The sequence below is a fragment of the Metopolophium dirhodum genome, chromosome 4 (assembly GCF_019925205.1).
Source record: "Metopolophium dirhodum isolate CAU chromosome 4, ASM1992520v1, whole genome shotgun sequence".
In the NCBI taxonomy this organism is placed as follows: Eukaryota; Metazoa; Arthropoda; class Insecta; order Hemiptera; family Aphididae; genus Metopolophium; species Metopolophium dirhodum.
The window spans coordinates 31167190-31192258 of NC_083563.1; the positions used below are offsets into that span (position 1 = coordinate 31167190).

The 25069-nt window shown below is 29.6% G+C and overlaps 1 protein-coding gene across 1 annotated transcript in view; it reads right to left on the minus strand.

Annotated features, from left to right (window-relative positions):
- Positions 1-19935, minus strand: part of LOC132943622 (uncharacterized) — a 51165-nt gene extending 31230 nt beyond the window's left edge. Inside the window, exons 1-8 of the mRNA XM_061012651.1 lie at positions 19795-19935; positions 18420-18446; positions 18252-18278; positions 15113-15172; positions 8865-8915; positions 6027-6065; positions 5451-5483; positions 5057-5101 (exon numbers count right to left, since the gene is read on the minus strand). Of these exons, the coding sequence (XP_060868634.1) occupies positions 5057-5101; positions 5451-5483; positions 6027-6065; positions 8865-8915; positions 15113-15172; positions 18252-18278; positions 18420-18446; positions 19795-19870 (358 nt within the window). The 5' untranslated portion in view covers positions 19871-19935. The remainder of the gene's footprint in view (positions 1-5056; positions 5102-5450; positions 5484-6026; positions 6066-8864; positions 8916-15112; positions 15173-18251; positions 18279-18419; positions 18447-19794) is intronic.
- Positions 19936-25069: the final 5134 nt, after the last annotated feature.

Below are 25069 nucleotides of genomic sequence, written 5' to 3' on the forward strand. Positions count from 1 at the left end.
AATGCCGGTAAACTGTTTCTGATAACATGTGGTTATTGGTTAATCGTTAATGTTACTCGTAGTTTTCCATTATCAAATATCGAATATTAATTATTAATTGAATTTAATTAAAAATATACTTCTATCAAATCAGCAATATATTTAAATATAATAATATAGGAATTAGATTTCATACTTTGCCGAAAACTTTATTAACTTAATATACAGATACTAAATATGTATATGACATAGTGTGTACTTGGATAATGGATTCTGGATTTAGAGCTAAGACTAAAGTAGTTAAATATCTATTCACACATTTCGTTTTTTTTTTTGTTATACTGTGACAACTCGAGTCATATTACTCATGACCCGAGAGTCATGTGGTCGAGTCAGGTCGCCAACCACGAGGTGAGACCACAAAAGGTCGGAGCGCCGTGGATTTTATATATTTTGTAGAACCAGAAATGAGGAAATCCTAACAATAATAATGACGTGTGTCATGTTTTCTTTGCGTATTATTATTGTTAGGATTTCCTCATTTCTGGTACTACAAAATATATAAAATCCACGGCGCTCTGACCTTTTGGGGTCTCGCCTCGTGGTTGGCGACCTGACTCGACCACATGACCTCTCGGGTCATGAGCAATATGACTCGAGTTGTCACAATACATTTTTCAATGTCAAAAATTTAAAAATTTAAGGCTTTTCATTAAAAATAAATAATAACAAATCAATCTGTGTATACTAAAAAAAAAATAGAATAGGTAAGTTATTTTGATTACACAAATAAAGTGACACGACAAATAACCTACATTAGACTGATATTACAATGCTTTGTGCATCGAAGAAGTGAGTCCTGTATTGCTAATATGTTTGCGGGGCTATAGGCCCAGATCCCGTGGTTTATAATGCCTATCCGCCTTTCCATTTATAATTATTAGGTGTCCTGGGATATATTTTTTGTATAATATGTATAATTTGCATTTTATATCAAAACTATCTTGTGTGTGATAGACCAAATAATGGACATTAATTCAATACTAAATTTTCAAAGGCAATAAACACATTAGTTATCAATAATTTTACTAGAGTATGAACAAATTTCCAAAGTGCAAATTTTTGCAGGATTTGGGTAAGATCATAACTAATAAAAAAAATTAACACTTAACATGTCTACTACCATAGATAAATTAATAAAAATTAAATGAACATTGAACATACTTTACATTATCTACTCCTAACCTAATTAGGGCTTGGATGCTGTTACATTAATTAAAAATTAAAAGTTATTAAATACTAAAGGTTATGGATAGACTTAGAGACTTAAAAGCTTTAAACACAAACATATACACATACAAATATGAGCAAATATGTATACACTAGAACAGTTCAACAAGACAATTTTGACAGAATTTATTGAAAAATGTATTTAATAATTATTAATGTATTATCAATTTTTCCTTTTTTAAATAACTGTACCAATTGCTCCAATGCTTTCGAACAAAAAAAAAAACGATAGACCGATAGGAGAGATTAACATCTGTGGCATGGAGCGCATGCCATCACATGGAAGTCGCACGATATTTACACAACATTGGTAAAATAAATCACATTTGTGTAAGCAATTTAAACTAATTTTTTATGAAATTTTTTTGCGCTAATAAGTAGAAACCTTATAATATGCAAAATAAAGTTTAATATTATTATACATTTTATAATATGAGTTTTTAAATTAATTATAACAACATCAAAGTCCCAATCATGACATCAAACATAATTATCAAGTATTTGAAATATGTCAATATGTATATTTACTATTTCGCTATATTTATTACATTATTAAATGAGACTAATGTTTAAACAAATTACTAAAAAAAATAGGTATTTTAATGTATTTATATGCTCAAATTGGTTAAAAATAGTTGGTTTTGTGAAAATATCCTTGTAAAATAAACTATAGTCTACAAGTCTTTAAAAACTTATATCAATATAGATACCAACTAATTGTTTAAAACACTCGCAATTCTTTTATTTGCAACAAGTTATATACCACGTGAATTCGGTCATCGTTCCAACGCACAAGTACACAATTTTGTTGTTTTGTTTTTGATTCAATTAATATTGCATTATATTATTGTAGACATATTGTTTGGTCCTTAATTTCATAGGTATATTGCTTGTAGATACATCGAATTATATACGATTACATCGATGTATATCGAATATATCGGTTTACGTCGCTCCGTAGACACATATCTTAATTGTTGATGTTTTGACCATTCGTAGCAACATTAAAGGTTTAACTATATTTTCCATTCTTCAGTTACCTACGCTACCAACGTGGTCGGCAATCCACCTGCGGCTTCTCATTATGTCCGCGATTTGACGCAGTCGGATTGCCTACCTATGTGATTTGATGATCGAATACACCTATCGACTCTACACTTTTTAACAACAGGAGATCGTATCCAGCCTATCCATTTACAACGTTTGTGACGGTTTGTTAGACACTCTAACTTTTAAACATTCCCGCCAAAACGTCAAGCTTTATCTCCAATCCATATCACTAATTCTTCTCACAAATCCTAAATTTTCGTTTTACAACTGTCGCGACTTTTACTCCAAAATCTGTACCCACTCTCGGCGAGTCCAACGTCCCCCGAGTTTCACTTAGACCTAGTAATATAATAATATAGTCCATAAAAATAACCCCGAATGCCATATAAATATTGTTCTTAGCCTCAAAATAAGTGGCAGCGCTTTTGCGGCAACTTGGGAAATGTTTTTGCCTCATTAAGCGGTAATATTGTAATAGGTGGGAGGGTGGGAAGTTCTCCGACCTTATCTTCTGAGACCATGGTTTTAACTGTCATATAAAAATTATGAAGTATGAAGTGACAAGCGTTATCAATTATCAGGTTATCAACAAATAACCAATGTTATGAAACTTTTCGGTAAACATCACGGATGTGTTCGGCTGGGAGTAGTAATAAGATATTAAAGTCCAATTCGCGTGACCTTTGTACTTATTAGTTAGTATCGAATATGATCATTACGACTTATGGGTATTGTTAAATTGAGATATAATTTCGTTTTGACTTCTGGTTTTTACTATTAGGTTTATTAAATTGCCCAGTAGCAATAAATTTAATGAATATTTAGGAATTAATAAGTCACAAACGGATTACTCAAATTAAATTTTGTAAACGTTAAAAATATTTTTTTCAGTATGTTTATAGATTTTCGTTATCGAAAATAAGTATTGCCATTTGAAAATCGAAAGTTGATAGTGTTTAATCAAATAAGGGAAGAAGTTATAATTATCAAAATTGTAACATAATGTAAAATAGTAAAACCTAGAAAGTTTAAAAAAAAAATTATTTTAAAATTCCTAATACTTCCCGAGATATTAACTGGTTCACGATAAAAAAATCACCCTGTATTATCTAGGAGAAAAATTAATTTTGATAAGCCAAACAGTGTGTATTTGGAGGCATTTGACGTATCAAAGTCGGGAAACCACTGAATGTCCCATAATAGAAAAATACATAAAACCTGACACAACAGTTATGTATAATAAACGGCTAAATAGCGTACTTATAGCTCATAAAGTGAAAAAAAATATAAGTAGTATAAGTACTTGCGCAGGCATATCGCATTAATAATAATTATTATTAATATTTAAACCAATAGCAATAATTTATAAACAAAAATTCCTATCGTAAATCTCAAAATCCCTGTTTGAGAACCTCTCCCAGGTTGTACCTATCATTTACCTTTTTTTGCGATAAAATGTAGCTCATCTTCTTTCCCGAGTTCTATTCTATACCTGTACCAAATGTCATCACTATCGGATTAACGGTAATTTACGGTAATGTACGATAATGCATAAAGGACATAGGTAAAAACTATTTTTGTTTTTTTGATATAGAACATAGATATTATACCTATACATAATTACATATAATATTATAATTTATATTATATTTCATGGACCATTGTATATTTGTGAAATTAATAATAAAATAATTATAATAATTTCAATACTCGTCGACCGCTGTTATCGTTAATGCTGTAGAAATGTATACTATAGTAATAATTTTAAAATTAATTAATTGAGGTTCCTACTACCGTATTATGATATAATATAAGATATGTCAAATTCTGAGAAAAGAATTTGTTGTAAATATAAAAACACGAATCGCTATCTAATTGGTTCTTGAAAATATTAGACGAAAAAAATTAAATAAGTTCCTGTCAGGTTAATATAAGCACCATTGAGTTTATATATAGATTATGCCTTATTTTATATACATTTTTACATATTAGGTATACACGGCAACACCTGATAAAATACTTGATTTATAAACATAAACATTAGAATTTATTAGATAAATTCCATATAGGCATCACAGCATCACATCCACACCCCCAAAGAATTGGCAAATAATCGTAAGTAATACGGGCTAAACTGAGGAGTTTTAATGAATTACATTTTTTTTCGCGATTGTTCTTATCGGATCAGTGGTGATCAGTCCGAACCTATGGATGCAGTCAGCTATAGTCCTGATTGATACAGAGTACAGACTAATTAGTCTGCTTAAGCCATACAGTCCGGTCCAGTCTAATACAAAATAAATCTGGATTGGACATTACTGACTGAACCTTATACGGTCCGATCTATAGACCTTTACGGTCCGGTCCATACACTATTACGGTATAGAATATTTTAAGATCAAATCGGCAGTCCGGTTCCAGTCTTCTCTAGTCAATTTAATTTAATTAATTTTAATCTGTCTAAGAATCATCAAATTATCAATGGGTTCGGCTGACTTTAGTCGTCTGGTTACTTTTAGGTATGATATGGTACGACTCCGGTCTGCTGTTAAAATTTGAAGTTTGGTCCCTGAAATGACGGACCATGCAAATCCCTAAACTCTACATATATTCCAACAATGGGTCAATCCATTGAAAGAATAATAAAAGCTCCTTCCGCCCTGGTCGTCCTTTTATCCGGAATTGAAATAAACACCTATATAGTCACCACATTTAACAAATTATACTTAGTTCTTACTTATTGCACGTGATGCATCCCTGATATAGGTGTTAAATTCAGTACCTAAAAAATTAATAATTACAGTAATATTTTATTAATGTTTAGGTTATCAAACAAATAAAAATTGGATTAAGTTTTGGGAACTAATTATAACTAATTTTAATTGAAAACCAAAGAAACTTTAAAAGAATACATTACAGATTCTCAGCTTTTAACATGTTTTAAAATTATCATTATACATATTGTACTTGTATATATTATAATATATATGACTACCTATTATAGTCTTAAGACTTATGTACCTACTACCTAATAAACTATTAAAATTTAACGTGCATCCTATTCATACCTCATTTCTTAAAATAAAATTTTAAGTTATAAATAAATAATATTTATCTATGAAATTACTTACCTGATAATGGAAACAAAAACAAAATAGAACAATCTAGAACGTAAATAAAATACTAAAAACCAAATTAAACTTCTTTCAAGTCGTAAAGTTACATATTTCTTGATACAAATATGCTGAGTGCTTCCGGGTTTTAAATTTAACGTAACTCCTAAGTATTAGAGTGTTTTATTTAAGTTACGGAAATTATAATTAGTTTCAATACCACAAAGTAGCTATTAGGTTTTTAAGCAGTTTATCGATATTAAAGATAATAAATTGAAAAAAAGTGTTTATTGATTTTAAAACAGGTATTTTTAGTAGATTTTAGTATATTTACTTGTTTTGAAACCTATACGAAACTTTATTAAATATCTTTATAATTTATTTATAATTTAAATGCCAATATACCATATCTACATTTAAAATAGTCATTATACAATTTAAATTTAATTAATTAATAAATACTGAAAACTAAAAATGATTGTTTTCCTATTTGTTGTAAAAAAATAACCAACCCTATTTATGATTTGTTGAAAACTATTCATTCAATTTCTGTGAAACACAATAAATACTATTATTACTGTTATAATGATTTACCCTCAATCTCACACCAAGTTTCAGGTGGTAGCATACGTTCTAAAAACAATACATTTTTTCCATTATTATAAATATTTAATTATATAATATATTTTTGTACTAAGTTGTATAAATATATAATACGAGTAAAAATATTTAAATTAAGTATTTACAAGTTAGCTTGGCCAAACATACTGAGCCTACTTGTCTTATGAAAAATCCCGATATTCTGGATATTTTTGTCAGAACAATTTCTAGTGACTTATATTGCTCAATAAACAATATCCTGGACCTAAACTAGGACCATTTGTCTATACTCAATATTGATTCTACACTTCAAACACATCTGATAGACCCTTACTTTTTTGTCATCGACTGGTCGTTATAAATTTCATAATATAATAGCTTAAAATTAAACCAAAATATAAGTTTTAAATCTGATCATGCCATTGATGAAGTATTCAGTTGCTAGATAATACTCATACAATGACTTCTTTGTCAAGCATTTAAACACCACCAAAAACTCAGTTCATGAGCAACCTTTTCTCACTGTGCATTCACTAATAGTTTTAAAAAAACGAAAAGCAAGAACACGTTAACAACTCACATGACTACCTACTCTTAAAATCACATAATATAATAAACTAGAAAATTAATTATTCTAGCAAAGAATAAATCAGACATACCTATTTGATCACAAACTGACTAAACATTTCTCTTTAGACGGAAGCTTATGTGGGAACGTAAAAAATTTCCTCAGTTCAAATTTCTCTTAACTCCTATAAAGAAACTTGAATTGAGGCTCATTTGCATTTTCTAGTAATTATAAAGCTGAAGGTTTCTAAATTCAACCACCTTCATGAAACGTTTCAACCTTGCCGTGATATACTCATAGTCATACCTCAACATGTAGATGAGATAAATAGCTTTTTATGCCATCTATAATCTACCTCACTTATCAGCAATCCGAAAAATTTTAAGAAAACTTCACTCTACATGAAGTCAAACAGATTATCCAAAATTCACCTTAGAAAGAGTCCATTGGTTTTTCCTTCAGTTGTTAGATGTCTCCCTAAAAATCACTCGTTTTTGTAACTTATACATTTAGTGCAATACTAAGACTGTTATATTTTCCAAATCTTTGGAAATTTTTAAAAATAATTTAAACTCCAACCTCTTACAGGCTTGCCTTTTCTATCCAAATTCCAAAGTACTAGAAAGTCTTTTTCTTAAACGAATGATACCATATACTATCACTAAGAAGTAATAACATTCTCCTAAATACCCAGTTTGAGTTCCAGGCCTCTCATAGTACTATTCATCAAGCACATAAAATAGTCGACGTTATTTCTATGTCGTTTGAAAAAACTTTACTTCCCTTGTGTTTTTTTATATGTTTCTCAAGCCTTTGGCTGAGTCTGGGATGAAGGATTACTTTTTATACTGAACAAAATTTCTTCTTCTCTCTATTTCTCTTAACCAAATCTTACCTAACTGACTAACACTTCTAAGTTCAGTATAGCTCTTCAACTTCGAGAATTTCTAAAATTAATGCTGGTGTCGAATAAGTATCTTATCTCCCTTACTTTTCAATATCTTTTCTGCCAACCAGCCCACAATGCAGCAAACTATTGTGACAGATTATGCTGAAGGAAAAGTCAACGTTTCTATTAGTCTCAATCATTTAACTACTTCAGCCAACCTGAAAATTCATTGTAAACTCACGTTTAAGTAAAAACCAAATAACTAATTTAAAAAAATCAAAGCAAATCAATCCACATATACGTTCACACTCAAAAAGGATGTGACACGGATCCAGGCAAATAAGTTTGAATTAATATGCTGTCTCTCTACCGCTTCTCTTGTCAGCCACCAACTCATGACACGCGACACTTACGCAACAGGCGGGGATGCACTAGAACGCCACAACGTTCAACCAGTATGAAACGGGCATCTGAATGTTCTTAACGTCTATATGCACATTGCACACGTAAAACTCTTTCGTCCGTACGTCGTGACAACTTTTTTTCTTATGATATTCTGCTTCACCCATTGCTTGACTGGTTCTGTCGTATCTTTTAACAACGCAATTTTCTTAGTATTATATTGTTTTTTACAAATACGAAAAGCTTCGTATGTGCCTCTTTACTTGTATATCACCCAATTGCTATAATCAACAAGTGTGACTAACCAATAGTGAATTGTCATTATATTTACTATTTGTTATTTTTTTGAGTAGATAATATCTGCTGGTTGATGGATACACTACTTGACCATTACAAGTGTATGTCCAACTTTTACATTAAATAACATCCCGATTGCTACGACCAACACAGTCATGTACTTTCAAAAATCAAGACAAAAAATGACATGGAATAACCATATTTGAATGAAAATATTAACTCTTTATGTTTTTATGTGTATGCTTAATCCTCTTGTATCTAAAATGTATAGTACCAGTCTAAAATTCAAATTGATAATTTTAAAACTCTCCTTAAGTCTATTTAGAGACTTGTGGATTACGGCTTTGGGGCATGGTGAAAAAATAAAATACAAATAAAACCCAAGTCTTTTAAAGCACTTCACTGACTATCCAATGCTCCACCATAGGTATATTTCCAATCTAATTCTGTATAATGATTTCAATATGAAAATTATTGATGAAGAAACACGCTCCTTTCATACACGCTTTTATTCGTAGCTTAAAAATCATCTCAATCCCCTTATAAAGGATCGTTGTATCCTTAATCTCTAGATAATAAGTGTTTACCGTCTAAAAATCCACCTTATTTAGACTTTCAACATTTTTATTTTCTTAAAACCAAACACACATTGGAAATAATATCATGTTATACATACCGGGTCTTTTAACAAGGGATATAAGATATATCACATAGCTCGTTCCATAATCTAAAAAGTATGTATAAATAATATAATATATTACTAACTGATCCCGCGCACTTCGTTGCCCGTAAAAAATAACTTTAAAAAAATTGTGATTGTTCAACTCCCTTTGGGTGCAACTCAGCCTTCCTAGTAGGCAATCCGACTACGTTGAATTGCAGACAATGTGTGACAGCATATCAAGTAGACAATATGCGAAAATTTGATTTGATGCATGCTTGCACCTGTCTGCCCGATTAACCAATGGTAACCAAATAATAAATTCTAATTTCTATTAATTATTTCTCCTATACAGTGGCGTATTTACGGGGTGGATATCGGGGATAAATCTCACCCCTGACCTTTTTTTTGTAAAGTTAATTTTCCTTATTTTCTGTATTTCTCAATATGATATTACTTTTAAGTATTTCTGTTTTCTAAATGTTCTAGCCGTGGTATTTTACCGCTCTGATATACTACACGCCACTAGTCGTTCACGGCATATATGTGACTATTGGACAACAAAAACATATTATACCTCTATGGTAGTATAGTGTATTGAATTTTTTTTTTCTGCGAATTATTTGTCATGCATGAGTGTTTATAACAAACCCAATAAATAGTCGGTAAATAAAACAAAATTACCATGAAGATTGTAGATTTACCATAGGGTGTGGGTTTATTTTTAGTGACTAAAGTGTACTTTGTGACTGAAAAAATGTATTCACCTCTGGGTTACATGCTTTAGATGTTTGTGATAAAGAGTTGTATCCAAATATTCATGAACTCTTGAAAATATTTTGTACTTTGCGTCTTTGCCTGTATCAACTGCTACACTTGAACGATGTTTTTCAAGTTTTAATTAAGTATTAAGTCTTACCTAATAAATAGTATGACAGAAGTAAATATTTTATCAAATTTCCTATCTAATATTAAATAATAACTATAAATTAAGTAGTTATTATTATCAATACAATAATCATGCCAGATGAGGTTTTCGATGAACTGAGCTTCCAAAAAAAATAGAAAACGGGATTTTGTATTATAACTATTTTTTTAGTTTATGGTATTAAACACTGGATTGCCGTTAGTATGAATTTATAATAAATGCTATTAGGTACTATACAATTTGTGTTAATTCTTATTTCGCCTTGATCTACTCTAACTTCAACAAGTTAGGTGATTTAAAAAATGTTTATTATTTACTATTGGCTATTATTATATATTTCATCCCCCCCCCCCCCCCCCATGCAAAATTCTTAAATACGCCACTGCTCCTATAACCAATAGCAACCATTTATAAACAAAAATATCCACCGTAAATCTCAAAATCGCCGTTTGAGCCCCTCCACGGGTTGAACCTAGGTGGGTAAAAATTACTGATGTACCTATACTCATACCTACCAAATGTACAAAAAAAATTTCATTAAAATCGGTTGAGCCGTTACGGAGGAGTGCGACCACTAACGTCGTGATACGCGATTTTTATATATTAGATATTATTAGGTAGATAGGTATGTTTTAACATAATTTCATCACGACAGAGTACAAAACATTTAAACTGTGAATAATTTAATTTTTAATAATTTAATTTAATTTGTTTGGCTAAAATATTATTTTTCAAATTGCTCTGCTTTTGAGTTTTGATCATGGTTAAAATCTCCTACCGCTTCTATATAATATGCATACAGTCAGGATTGGACAAGATGAAAAAATATTGATACAAGATACATTAATTGTTGGTATATAGACTTAGATATCACATATTCACAGAATGTTAAAAGTTGAACATTTACCGAAATCAAGGTCTTATGACGTGGTATACCTAACATTGACTGCACAGCCCAATATAATATAGTATAATATTATGCATAGTAATATAATAGCAGGAGCACTTCTACACATTTAGAGTATTTCCCGACCATCATTAAACCATTTAAGTACAAATTATTAAAAATGTGTAGCTTGGCGTAGCGCGTTGGCTGCTACCAGTCGCGGAATGCGACTGGGAGTAAGTAACGGCCACAGCTACTAGCTCCCGGATGGGTGACCACCCGGGTTCATAGTAGTTAAAAACCTTCCCACACATACACGTGTTTGCTACCTACCGTAACAACCGTTAAAAAACAATCGTAAAAAAACCAACATACCGTACCAACCTTACCCCTGCCACAGTTCATAACCCCTACAACAGTTAATGGCCATAGTCGCTGGGCTCAAGTTCAATAAAAAAAAAAAAAAAAAAAATTAAAAATGTAATACCACCTAAAATATTTAGAAAAAGCCATCACATTTATTATATTATAAGCCAAAGAAGCAAAGGTAAAATATATAGGGGTACCTATACTAAAATGACAATCATGAAAAATTATTAATTGAACCATATAAAATATAAGAAGCATCAAAAACATTTGTTGAAATAATAACTTACGATTCAATTTTTGGTCTGACTTATAAAATTCATCTAAAATTATCAATATTTTATAATTATTCAAAATACAATTAGGTAAGAACTTCATTATTCACAATATTATCATAATAAGTGATTACTGCATTCATGATTTAACTTAAACTAGACTATATTCATATGCATACTTATATTATTATTAGAAGCTTCGTAATTTTAAATAATACCACTGGTTAAAAGGCAATATTTTTTTTAAGGGAACCTGAAGACAGTGCATTAAATAAATTTTTATACTTCATCATCCTTTTAGACACCCCTTATCTCTATTCCTAGTATGATCTCCGAATGTAAAACTTTTTGGTATTACAAATATTAAAATATATTATTTCTATCTTTTAGTACATAATTCATAAATAATTTCAAAAAATTCATCCCGTGGCAGTTGATAATAATGTGTTTCCATTTGTTGTCTGTATTTATTAGTTATTAATATGAGTTATGACATCCATATTATGAATTTAAAATGTTACATTTTTCATTTTATTTTACTGTTTTGTTCTTTTTTATATTATGTGTCGATTAAGTTTGCATTTTTAGTCTAAAATGTCTTGCTAATCGTTTTAAATTTGTACCACTGTAAGCTGTATATCTTATCTAATAAAATAAAAACGAGTCTTAACTCAATCTACAAAGATAGTTTTTATTTGCTTGTAATCTGGCTTGGCATTTCGTGTCTCACAGAAACTCAGTACATGACTTAGTTAAGCTGTAAATTACTTTTACGATTGAAGACAGGTTCATAAAAAACATATACAATTCAACCATACTTAAGAATTATTTTACTTCCTTCACTGTAGATGGAGGCGAAATTGCTATTATTACTGAAATCGTCATTAGTGTTACTATGGCAATTATATTTACGAGATCCTATATTCCAAAAAAAATTCCTATGATTTAAAATACTTACACTTTATCTTGTTAAAATATAATCTTTTTTTATGTACTACACAATATATTCCTGATAATATATCACTTTGCAGGTAAAATTTATTTTTCTATGTAAAACGTGCAGCATTATTGCTCTAGTAAGTCGTAATTTACTGTATACAATCATTTATCATTGTTAAAATGTAAGCAGTTTCTTTATTAACTGGATTATGGAAAAAAGTGATAGATAACCAATACACTAAATGTTTTGCAAAAATGTCATAACATCTAGGCAAATGATGTGGTAGAAATTGCTAGTTGGTCGTCTACAATTGCCAATCTTACAAATAATACAAGCTCCTTCTGAACTTACTATTCATCGTTTAAACGACCCTATAAAACAACGTTTCTCAACCTTTTTTCATTTACGTATCCCTAGAACTCTCACCACTGCTTTACATACCCCCAAATGTCAATTTATCGTATATGCACACACAACATAAGTTCGATGATGGAAAATTTGGAAATAATATTTATTAATTAATTTAATTAGCATGCACCATGCAATTTATGTATATACATTATATATATATATATATAAGTAATTTACAATTTAATTTTAATGATACTCTTGGGCTTGTTTGCACATGATTATTTGAAATCTGGCTCCTCGGATGATAAGTAACACTGTAAATCTGAACTCACAGAGAGTCATCTACGATACTTATTTTTAATGTATGTGTACGACGAAAGGCTCTCTTCGCAAATACAGTAGGTACTCGTGAACGGCAGCAGAACATTAAATGCTTTGTATGAAAGCTCAGGATACTTTTCTTCTACATCAGCCCAATAAGCGATGAGAGAATTTTTCCGCCATTACCCTTTTTTGTCCACGTACCTCATACCTCATACCTTCATACGTACCCCCGGGAGTACGCGTACCACAAGTTGAGAAACGCTGCTCTAAAATAAATGATACCGGTGTTGTCTGGTCCAGGAATCGAAATGACGGAAAATTTCCGGAAAAATTCAGGAAAATTTCTGAAAAACCCCTTTTTTCCCCAGAGCCTCGGAAAACGTGGAAGAATTGGAGAATATTAAAATAAAACAATTCCGAATTTTTTTTTGGAATATTTGATAATAAAAATAACTTAAAATTATTAATTTGATGAACTTTAAAAAGATTTGAATATATTGAATTCTACAAACTGGCCTGATAGTATTAATATTGAGTATGGACAATTTCAATATTTAATTTGGATGAAAAAACTACGTTTCAAAGGATTCCGTAAATTTAAGATTCCTCAAAAATAAACCATCTACTAAACTTTTAACTACAATACGAACAATTTCAATTTCCTACTCTGAATTTGAGAGATCATTCAATACAATGAACATTTCATCAATTCGATGCATATTATATCATCAATGGTTCTTAATCTAGTGCCGTTGCATAATTTCGGTGCATTTAGATTTCTCAAAAGGACTATAGGAGCGCCAAATTTTAAATCAAGTTTATATGGAGGAAGCCCTGATGGATTGAAAGAATTTAAGAACTCAATTGTAATATCAACTGCGTTATTTTGATCACTGAGCCTTATCAAAAGACAGTTAAGTTTGCTGATGCGCTTGAAATATTGAAATAATTTTTATATTAATATTTGTTACAGAGTCGTTTTTAGAGGCTAAAATTGCTCGTTCACGTAACCAATCGTCTGTTTTTCGGAAATTTAAACTACTTGAGGATAAACATTATCAATCAATTTGTCTTGTTCAGAAACGGTAGTTGAAAACGATGATTCTATTTGTATTTCACCATCATCATTTGAAATATGCCCATTCCCTATATTTAATAAGGCTCTTGAAAGTCACGCGGAGTTAGTATCACCATCCAAATGTACCCGCATATTTGTCGTGAGTCCTAAAATCCTAACACAAAAACGATGATTTGAGGCAAGCATGTATTCCATCACTTTTGGTGCCTCTTGGCATAATTGGCAATATTTTCCGAAAATCGCAAGCGAACGATATAACAACTCCTCCCATCGGGCGTTCATCAGCTCTAAAATGTCTAAAGTGTGCAATCAAGAGCTCCAGCCTCTCCTTTATTTGCCATAGTCGATTCATTCCACACAATAAAAGATGTTTGTCAAGCACTTTAGCTAATGAACTTTGTTTAGACATTTTACGATATTTTACAAATTTTACAACATTTTCTTCACTATCAGCATCTAGATCTTCATTTCCAAAAATATCATCAAAATTAAAATTATCATCATTAATATTATTAGCAGAATACCACTATCTTCATAAGTTAAAATTTAATTAACAATTATACCACCACCGTCGTGATGAAATATATCATTACTACTAATATTGCGATCATCGTTTTGCGAAAATTGTTCGCCATCGTCGTAAGGGCTTAACAATCTAGAAAGATGCAGAACCTTAAATGTTGAACGAACTATATTACATTTTCTTTTCAAAATAAAAAAAACAAAAACTCAAAATCATTAACGGAAAGAAAAAACTGTGATTATAGTTATTATTTTATTATTACGGTTTATATATTAAGATACATAATATTGTTGTAACCCTGGAAACCCGCGGGCTGCACAGTTATAAATAAATCCAGTTTACACGTTTATTTTATTAATTAATAGATAACTCAAATGATAATTAACTTAGACAAATACTAACACGATAAGGACCTTTTCCATGATATTATAATCTTCCATTAAAAAAAAAAAAAATAAAACAGTCGGTCGAGTAGTTTCCGAGAATATTAGCATCAAAAGTTTCAATTTTCGGTTTTATATATTAAGATTAAAGATTAATAATTGACCAATTTAATGTTTACACTCTATCATATCATAATAATAGGTACTACTAGATATACTACTAAATATAGTAATATACTTACTAATTTTTTCTTCAACCATTAGTATGTCTAGAACAAATTAAATTTAGTTATTTTTCATAACTTTTTATACCTCTTAAAACAATTAATATAGTAGTTACTATATCACAAAGAAAAATTCCTTAAGTTATGCGTTTGTAGGTAGGTACACTATAACGTAATACATAATTTTGGTTTTAATATCATTAAATTTTATAAAATGTTCTTTATTGAAAATAAATATAAAATAAAAATGTAATTTAAAAAATATTGAAATGATATTATTCCAACCAAAAAAAAAAATACATCATAGTTTCCCAATTTCACCAATCCCATATGAATATAATAATTATGTTACTTTATTTTTTTATAGGTATGGTACACACCATCTGATTACATTTATAGTTTGTAAATAAGCTAGCTATTTTACAAACTGTTTTTTGAGTTATACCTAATAATGACCTCAAAATATAGTTTCTACCAAAATTTCAGTGTCTTTATATATTGGAAATTGAACAAAGCTTAGCATTTTTTGATTATGTTCGTTAGTTTATGAAACTTAATAGTTAGTACATTTTAAAAAAATCAAGAAAACTTCAAATAACAGTAAGTCAATGGTTTATAATTTATGGTTTATATAAAAACAGAAGTTTATCAGCACATTTCATCAGACTATTCAATATTCTTCTAATGGCCGACACTACTAGGCAGTCGATAAATATTTTTTTTACTTCTTAAATTATTGTACCATAACACACATTTTAAGAAATTAGCAAATTATCATCCTATCAACATAATATAGTCTTAAGACTATTTGAATAAATTATAACTTACATTTTAAAGGTACTTTAAAATCAAAATGTTCGTCTTTTAAGTCTATAAAATTGAAACTACATATTAATGATAGGTATACCTAATAATAGTAATTATCATAATAGTTAAGTGTTTTTAATTTTAATTAAAAATAAAAATATATTTATTTGTTATGAAAAATCACAATCTAATTTTAAAAAGGTGTGGCAGTGAGTGTCGCTCTGTTGTACAGTAGGTTACAAATGGGTCACTGTTATGGATTGTATTAAATTTTAATTCAATGATAAAATATCATTGTATAAAAAAAACGATTCTGAGTGAAGACGATCAGTCAGTCTATGATATTATATATGATGATATTATTGTTAATTAAGTAATTTATATAATATTATAACCTATTTACGCGGAACCTTGTTTTAAACTTTCAATCCTTAGCTATAAAAGTTGAACATTTTATACATTTTTAACTACAAGATCATTTTTTTTTTTTTGATAAAGATAGACAAACTTATGAGGAATTTCGTATTACATTTTAAAATCTTAGATTTAAAAAAAAAAATTATATGAATTTCTAAATCTAAATAATTTGCAAATTTTCGTGATTTATGGGTATTTTGTCAAGATGAATTGAACTTTAAAAGAGTATGAAAAAAAAATTGTGACTGGATTTTTAATATTTTTCAAATGTCCTTGTAACAATATATTAGGAGCCTTGTATTACATTTTTAAGCTTATTTACCCAACAAATAAAATTGTATTGACATTCATAGAATAAAAAACTAAAATAATTGGAAACTGAAAATGTCCTTATTGTGTGGTATTATGGTGTATGGAAAATGAGAATATAAACATTCGATGACAACTCTCTCCAACTCTGGGCTTCATTTCAAAACTAATTATTAAAATCCTATAAAAATATTTTTGGGTAACTTGAACAAAAGACGCTACATGCAGTTTGTTGAATGGTGTCAATCATACCAAATTAACAAAAAAATACTGAGAAGCCAGCAGGATTATTATATCCAATAAAAAAAAATACAGGACAACCTTTACAAAGAATAAAATAGATTTTTAACAGGATAAAAATGCATATCAACCTATAAAACGACCAAATATATTATAGCAAAAAGCGTAAAATATGCAAATATTAACTATGTTGTAAAATTCTTATTTAATTTCGTAACGATCTAAAGCATGCCTAAAAAATTGTGCTTAGACAGAGGTGTACATTTTAGAAATAAAATAGTAATTGTTAATTATATACATAAACGATATACTTAATTTAGCAACTTTTGATGCAAGATTTTGGAATCCAGTCGGTTCTAAAAAAATATAAAATATTTTAATACTTTTAACTATCCAAAAAGTTACAAACAGTAAATTATAATATACTTCATATGGGTAGGATATTAATAAATTCAACATAATAATATAATAAGGCACAGAAATGATCAATTTTTTTCTTATTTTTACTTATTTATATTTCATCTTTATCTATATATACCTACGTGAATATTTGGTTTTTTTTTTATTCATCGGTTTCTAATACGGTTAGGTCAAGATTTTATGTTACTTGATTTTATTAATCTGCTGTAGGTTGAATTAAGTAAAAATGACAAACTTGGTATAACTTTGATACTTTAGAGTTAGATTATACACTTACGTGCAAACTACATGCGGTCTGCGATCTACCGCAGGTAGATTGCCCACCTGATAACATACTAATCTCACGGACGATGCCAGTCTGGATGGCTATAGGTACATTAAAATATAATGACATTTACACTTAAAAAGACATTGCTTTCACAGAGTGTTACACCCAAAAGGAGTTGAACAATCACAATTTTTTTCCTGGTAATTCAGCTAGTTTAAAATAATATTAGATACGAAACATGCTTGTCTAGAAATTAGCGTATTTATATTTCGATACTCTACACGTTGACCGCCAAGGGGTTTTTTACTGTGTGACTTAAGTTTGCTGCGAGATCGAATTCTAAATCTCAAAAAAATTACTAAACTTGGATTATGAGATCTCATCTGAAATCTCACTGAAAACGATTCCAGCGAGATCTCACTCTAGGTCTCAACAATCAGCATTTTCTCGTTGGTTTTAAAATGTACAGTGTTGTCACTTTCAGTAAGTGTTTCAAGCTTGTAAATATCTTTATTAATTGACAAAACTGTGTTTATGTAAACGTATGAAGAAACCTCGTGGCTGTCAGGACAAAGTTTGATGAGATCTCATGTAAGAACTCAAGGCGGTCAACGTGTTCAGTTAAACAGTTAAGGATTATTTACAATAATAAAATAAACTTACTATCTAATCCATCCTGTTTCAATGCATCTAATAATATTTTTGACAGTAACAATTTTAATTATTTAGTATAAAGTATAGTTATATTTAGGTATAAATTAAAAAAATCATTTCATGAATAATTATTAATTAAACATGCAGAGTTCACAAAGTTGGAATCTGCAATCTTACCCAAACAACTTAGTTCTTTATCTGAAGCTAAAATAAGACATTCTATTAAAAATAATGTCTTCATTATTTGTTTATCGTTCGGTAAGAAAAGTGTGGATCAATATAAATAATTGTCTTTGATTGAATATCCACCATAATACGTTTACAGAGCATGGTAATATCGTTTCACGGGAGTTTCAATACTATATAATTGTGACTATAGTTCAATTGACAGTCAATATATAACAATATGATAATCAATTAATAGGGGAGGACATGGTGGGAATTAATGAAGACATTTCTCGGACTTCGACAAAGTAACCAAAACAATTTTTTTGGAGCATTTTTTCGCATACATGCATTTGTAGTTCAGGGTGTTAAGTGAATTTTGTTTTTCACTGTTTTTTATCTACCATCACTAATTTCATCATTTTTACCAAGATCTACGAACCAAACACGTTTTATAGAGTTACTTATAACCTCGCGTATCACTTATCAGTTATGTTGTAAAATACCAATTAAATATATATATATATATAAATAGATAATAAATGAGAGTATTTAAAAATACAAAACATTTTACATTTTTTAAACTATATATTTTAATAAATACTAACCTATATTGTAAATCGAAAACACACACAACACTTCGATATATTTTATGTACTTAAAAATACAATTATAAAATTCAAATTTCAAATTTTAATGTTGCGATTTGGTCTGTGAATCAGGATAATATACGTATGTATAATAATATTGAATTAGGATTACCAAACGTCATCCTACAATACGAAGCCCAGACTCATATTATGCTCAGGAAGTTCTAAATATTGGTTGGAAAATCATTACTCTGAAAAATATTATGACTGAGGAGTATCAATAAATTGGAAATGTTGGCGCTTTTGTACAATACAATATTATTTGCTTATTTTGTTTTGACGCTTATTATAGGTATGTTGTCCACAGATCCATCCTGTACTAGGATTATTGATTTGCTATATGTGTGTGTTATGCCAACATAAACCAGCCCTTTAGATTATTTGTATTTCAAATCTGGTATTTTTTAATATTTTAACATTATATGTAAAAAAATCTAAATCTAACTTGTACTGTTAAATATTATTGTTATTTTGTATTTCTTATTTAAATAAAATAATTTAATTTTTCTTTGATATAATATGTTATTATAAACTATATAGGTACTCTGGTCTTAATTTTAACACAAATTTAAACAGTAGCTATAGCTTAGTTAATGGCTGTTCTTAGTTATTACTTATTGTTATTATTCTTATAGAAATTATGTAAATTAATTGCATAGGAATATAGGATATTATCTTACATTTATTACTTGGAACTTATTTAATGTAACTTTATTGTATAATGAATAATTACCTACCTACAATGCCATTGAAGTAGAAAATAACATAAACTACCACAACACCGATCATAAAATTATGTTTTGAAAAAATCATTTTTAAATTTTTAAATCAAGTATTAAAAATTATGAGTAACTATTATTTCTGGCGAACGAGTGAACGACTAACATAGAATTGTATGATTCTTCAGTATAATCGTTCTTTTTCACACATTTTCTACCTATTCAACTGTGTACACAAATAATAAGACATGCGCACATATACATTTAAAGCTTTGTAGGTATTATACCATTATACTATAATAGTGGTATAATAATATACCAAACATTATAATATTTTTATACAAACATTATAATATTTTACAACCTGAAAGTCTGCTAAGCGCTAGCTGTATTCTTACAACCATTGCGCTTCAGTGCTTGCAAACGTTGTATAATAACGTCATACGTGACAAAAAAAAACAAAAAAATACTGGTACGAGTGGTACCTAGTGCGTATCACTCTGCTGTAAAGTAAGTTATAACAAGTGGGTCGCTATATTGGATGGTGTTAAATTTGAATTCAATGATATAATATCATTGTACACGAAAAATGATTCTGAGCGAAAACGGTCAGTCAGCCTAGTATGATTACAGAGTATATCTTATGATATTATTGTGAATAAAGTTATTTATTTACGTATTTACGTGGAAACTTGTTTTACATTTTCAATCCTTGGCTACAAAAGTTGAACATTTTATAAATTTTAAACTACAAAATTATTTTTAAATTTCATAAATGTTGTCAAAATTCAAACTTTAAATGCTTATAAAATAAATGTGTCCCTATGTAATTTTAATATTTTTCAACTGCTATTGTAACAATATATCAGGAGCCTTGGATTGTCACCGACGACTCATCGCACGCATATTAATTTCCGCACACACAGGCTCATGTCAATGATACAGATTTCATCAAATATACGCCATGCCAAGGAGATAGACAAAATTGAGGGACTTGGATTCGATGGATTAACTTTTGAAAATGGATATTAATTAGTCATTGTGTTAGTTAGGGAATGGCCGAGGGTATTTTCTTTATTCAAAATGTTCGATAAAATATCAACAATTTTAAAAAAGTGAATGACGCTCTGATGTACAGTAGGGTACAAGTGGGTCACTGTATAATAGATGGCATTTAATTTGAATTCAATAATACAATATCATTGTATATGAAAAAAGATTTTGAGCGGAGACGGTTTGTCAGTGTGGATATTTTAAATTATACTACTTGTTAATACGGTAGACGGTAAGTTGAATTAATATTATAAAATTACAACAAAGACTAAACAGGCAACAGCTCAAAATGACTCAAAATATTTCAAAATGTTATCAAGTATAAGAATTGATAAAATAAACATATGGTGTAAATTTCAATCGTGATCGTTGTAGTACTCGTGATGTTATTACAAGAGGCGGTGGAGTACTGATTGCAGTTAATAACAGGTTTTCCTGCCATCGTCCCTCTATCTGCGATAACTCAGTTGAGCAATTATTTATACGCATAAATAATAAATGTTCCTCTTTAATTATTGGTGCTGTTTATATTCCGCCTGCTTCTGATATTAATGTCTATGATATACATTTTAATACTATTGATGTTTTTTTAAATGAAAATTGTAATTCTAAATTGTTAATTTGTGGTGATTATAATCTTCCGAATATTAAATGGCAATCTGTTAATGGTTCAGTTGTCCCTATGGGTGCTAGTGTTGGTTCACTTGAATCTAATGTATCTAATGTAATTAGCTCGTTTGTCTTTTCAAAATTTAATTTAATTTAATTTAATATATAATCGCTCTGGATCGTTGCTTGATCTTGTTTTGTCCAACACGTATAATATCAATGTAGCTAATGAAAATAGCACGTTATTACCTTTAGATTCGATGTACCACCCAGCCCTGACAATTGAATTGCCTATTTTATCATTTAAGTATTTAAACTATAATGAGCAAATGTATGATTTTATCAACTGTGATTAGAACTGTATTAGATCTAATCTTGCTTTGTTAGACTGTAATGGCATATTTAATGGTCTAGATATCAATGATGCAGTAAATACGTTCTATGAAAACGTTTATAAAATAATTAATACCTATTGCCAAATTAAAACTTTATACTTACCAAAACACCCTCATTGGTTCAGCCATTCATTAGAGAAGTTAATTGTTGATAAAAAAATTGCTCATAAAATATATAAACAATCACCTACTTCACATAATTATAACAATTTTTCTAATCTACGTGCGCGCTGTAAAGATAAAAATAAAATAGATTACAATATGTATATCCGGAAAACACAAAACTCCATTACTAGTAATCCTAAATTTTTTTGACAATATGTAAAAAGCAAACGATCTACTCAATCTCTTCCGAATTCTATGGATTACAATAGTAACACTATTTCCGGTGGTGATGATATTACAAACAGTTTCGCACATTATTTTTCCCATGTTTTGAATATACCATCTCACTCGCAACCTATTTCGGATTCTTACAATAATAGTTTTCAATCTGTTGATTTTAATTCATGTACGCTGCTCTCAGCGATGTCTACAATGCACTCAATGAAATAACTTATAAAACTTGTCCTGGTCCTGACAACATTTCCAATATATTTTTTATGCAATGTAAATTTGTTTTGTCAACTCCCTTACTATTCAATCATTCTCTTTCCATTGGAGTTTTTCCAGATAAATGGAAAATATCGTACGTCACTCCTGTTTTTAAAAGCGGTGATATAAACCACATGATTAATTATCAACTTGTCTCTATAATATCTATAATTCCAAAAATATTCGAGAGTATTGTTTATAGGAAAATTAGTCCCCTCTTTAAAAATTTTATAACTGACGAGCAGCATGGCTTTATGTCTAGTACATCTACTACATCTAATCTTTTGGTTTTACAACAATTTATTTTAAATGCATTTAAATTAAACTGTCAGGTGGACGTAATATTCACTGATTTCGCTAAAGCCTTTGACAAAGTTGATCATAGTATACACGCCAATAAATTGTTCTAATCAGGTCTCCGTGATCCTTTCTTTTCTTGGCTAGTATCCTTTCTATCAGGTCGGAAGCAGTACGTGAAATTTAAAAATTATAACTCATATATGTATAATATTACCCCTGGGGTTTCTCAAGGTTCTAATTTAGCACCTCTTCTTTTCAATATTTATATTAATGATATCAAGAACAACAATTCAAATATATTACTCTTTGCTGATGATGTTAAGCTATTCCGTATTATTAAGACTGGTCTTGATACTAAATTGCTTCAGAATGATCTTGATTACGTAAGTGATTGGTGTGATAAAAATAAATTGCACATGAATGTCTCTAAATGTAAAGTTATTACTTTCACTAGAAAGCGTAGGTCTTTAGTATACAAGTATTTTTTAAAGGGCATTGAATAAGATCGAGCAAACCTCGTGAAAGATTTGGGTGTATATCTAAACTCTTCTCTTTCATTCAATGACCATTATATCCATATTCAAAATAGAGCGTCCTCGATGCTAGGGTTTATAATGCGGAGCTGTAATAATTTTGATAATCCTAAAGCTCTTAAATCACTATATTGCGCCTTTGTTAGATCAATTTTGGACTATAATTCAACAATTTGGTCTCCTTACTCATCTGGTCCAATTCATTCGCTAGAGGCCATTCAAAATCGCTTTTTGCGAATTATAAGTAATAAATGTAATATTCGACGTTTGCCTCACACTTCGTATGAACCATTATAATCATATTTAAACATGAATACTCTTCAGGTTAGAAGGGTAAAACATGACATTTGTTTCATATACAAACTTTTAAATGGTTATGTTAACTGTCCAGATCTGCTGTCAAATGTTTCTTTTTGGGTTCCGGGTCATACGACTAGACAAACCTGTACCTTTTATGTGCCATTCCAGCGTACTTCTTATGGTAAAAACGCTCTTTTAATTAGATGTATGCAGTATGTGAATAATTTCAACATTGATATGTTTTTTTGTAATTCTATTGTTCTATTTAATTTATATCGTAGTAATTTAATTAATTAACTTATTGTATACAACAACCCTCATCTAGTTTATATATGTAAAATTTTTTTCATTTTTGTTCACAAGTATATTGTAACTGGGCTCGCCCGTTTAATTCTAATAAATAAATAAATATTTTAAAATTATTTATCACCCTTCAGAATTCCGGATAAAAAGTATGTTTGGGGGCCGGATGAGGTCCGTGGACGTTAGTTTGGAGATTCCTGGAATCAGGAACCGAAACCGGTTCAACCCGGGTTTTTTCATAATTTAACACCGTAACCGGAACCGAAACCAAAAGCTTTAAAACCCGTTCTTGAAACCGATATTGAATCTTATTAAGATAAGATATTAAATATATTATCTTAATAAGACGTATAATACAACGTAACCGGACAGTTATCATCGGATTACATATTGTAACTTGCCAGTATACCGGCACGTGTCAACGCTAGAAGTGTTCATCTAATAAAATATAAAATAAAATAAGTATAGTATTTTGTAGTGTTAAATTAACTATGGATTTCATGACGAGCGAAAAAGGTAAACAAATTATCATTGAAGGCGGATTTAAATTTCGCTTCCACAAAATGTTGCAGAATGATGTACAACGTTGGAAGTGTTGTTTTAATAGTGTAAGTGTTTTGTTGAAAAACAGCGATATACCTTCGATAAACACTAATGATTTGAAATTAATAAGAAATAACATCCATCATGCTCGTAAAGTACTAAATCCAAAATTACCTAAAAGCATGCAAGAAACACATAATTGTTTAAACACAATGAACATAACTACCAACAAAGACGAACAATTTTTATTCTGTAATAATTTTGTAGATAATATCATAGGTTTTTCAACTGAGACGAATTTGAAAGCTTCGTGTGATGGTACTAAAGTATACATGGACGGGACGTTTAAAAGCTGTGCGAAATATTTCTTACAGCTTTCTACTATTCACGGATTTCGAAATGGATTGTATGTACCATTGGTTTTCTTTGTATTACCTAACAAAACATTAGAAACGTACATTAAAGCTTTCCAGTAATATCGTGAATTATTGCACGTCTCTTCAATTGAAATTTCAACTTACCGAAATTTTTGTTGATTTTAAGGTTGCAAATCATACGTCTGTAAAGTGCGTTTGGCCAAATGCTATTAATAGGGGTTGTAGATTTCACTTAGCGCAAAGTTGGTGGCGAAAAATACAACAGCTTGGGCTATCAAAGGCGTAT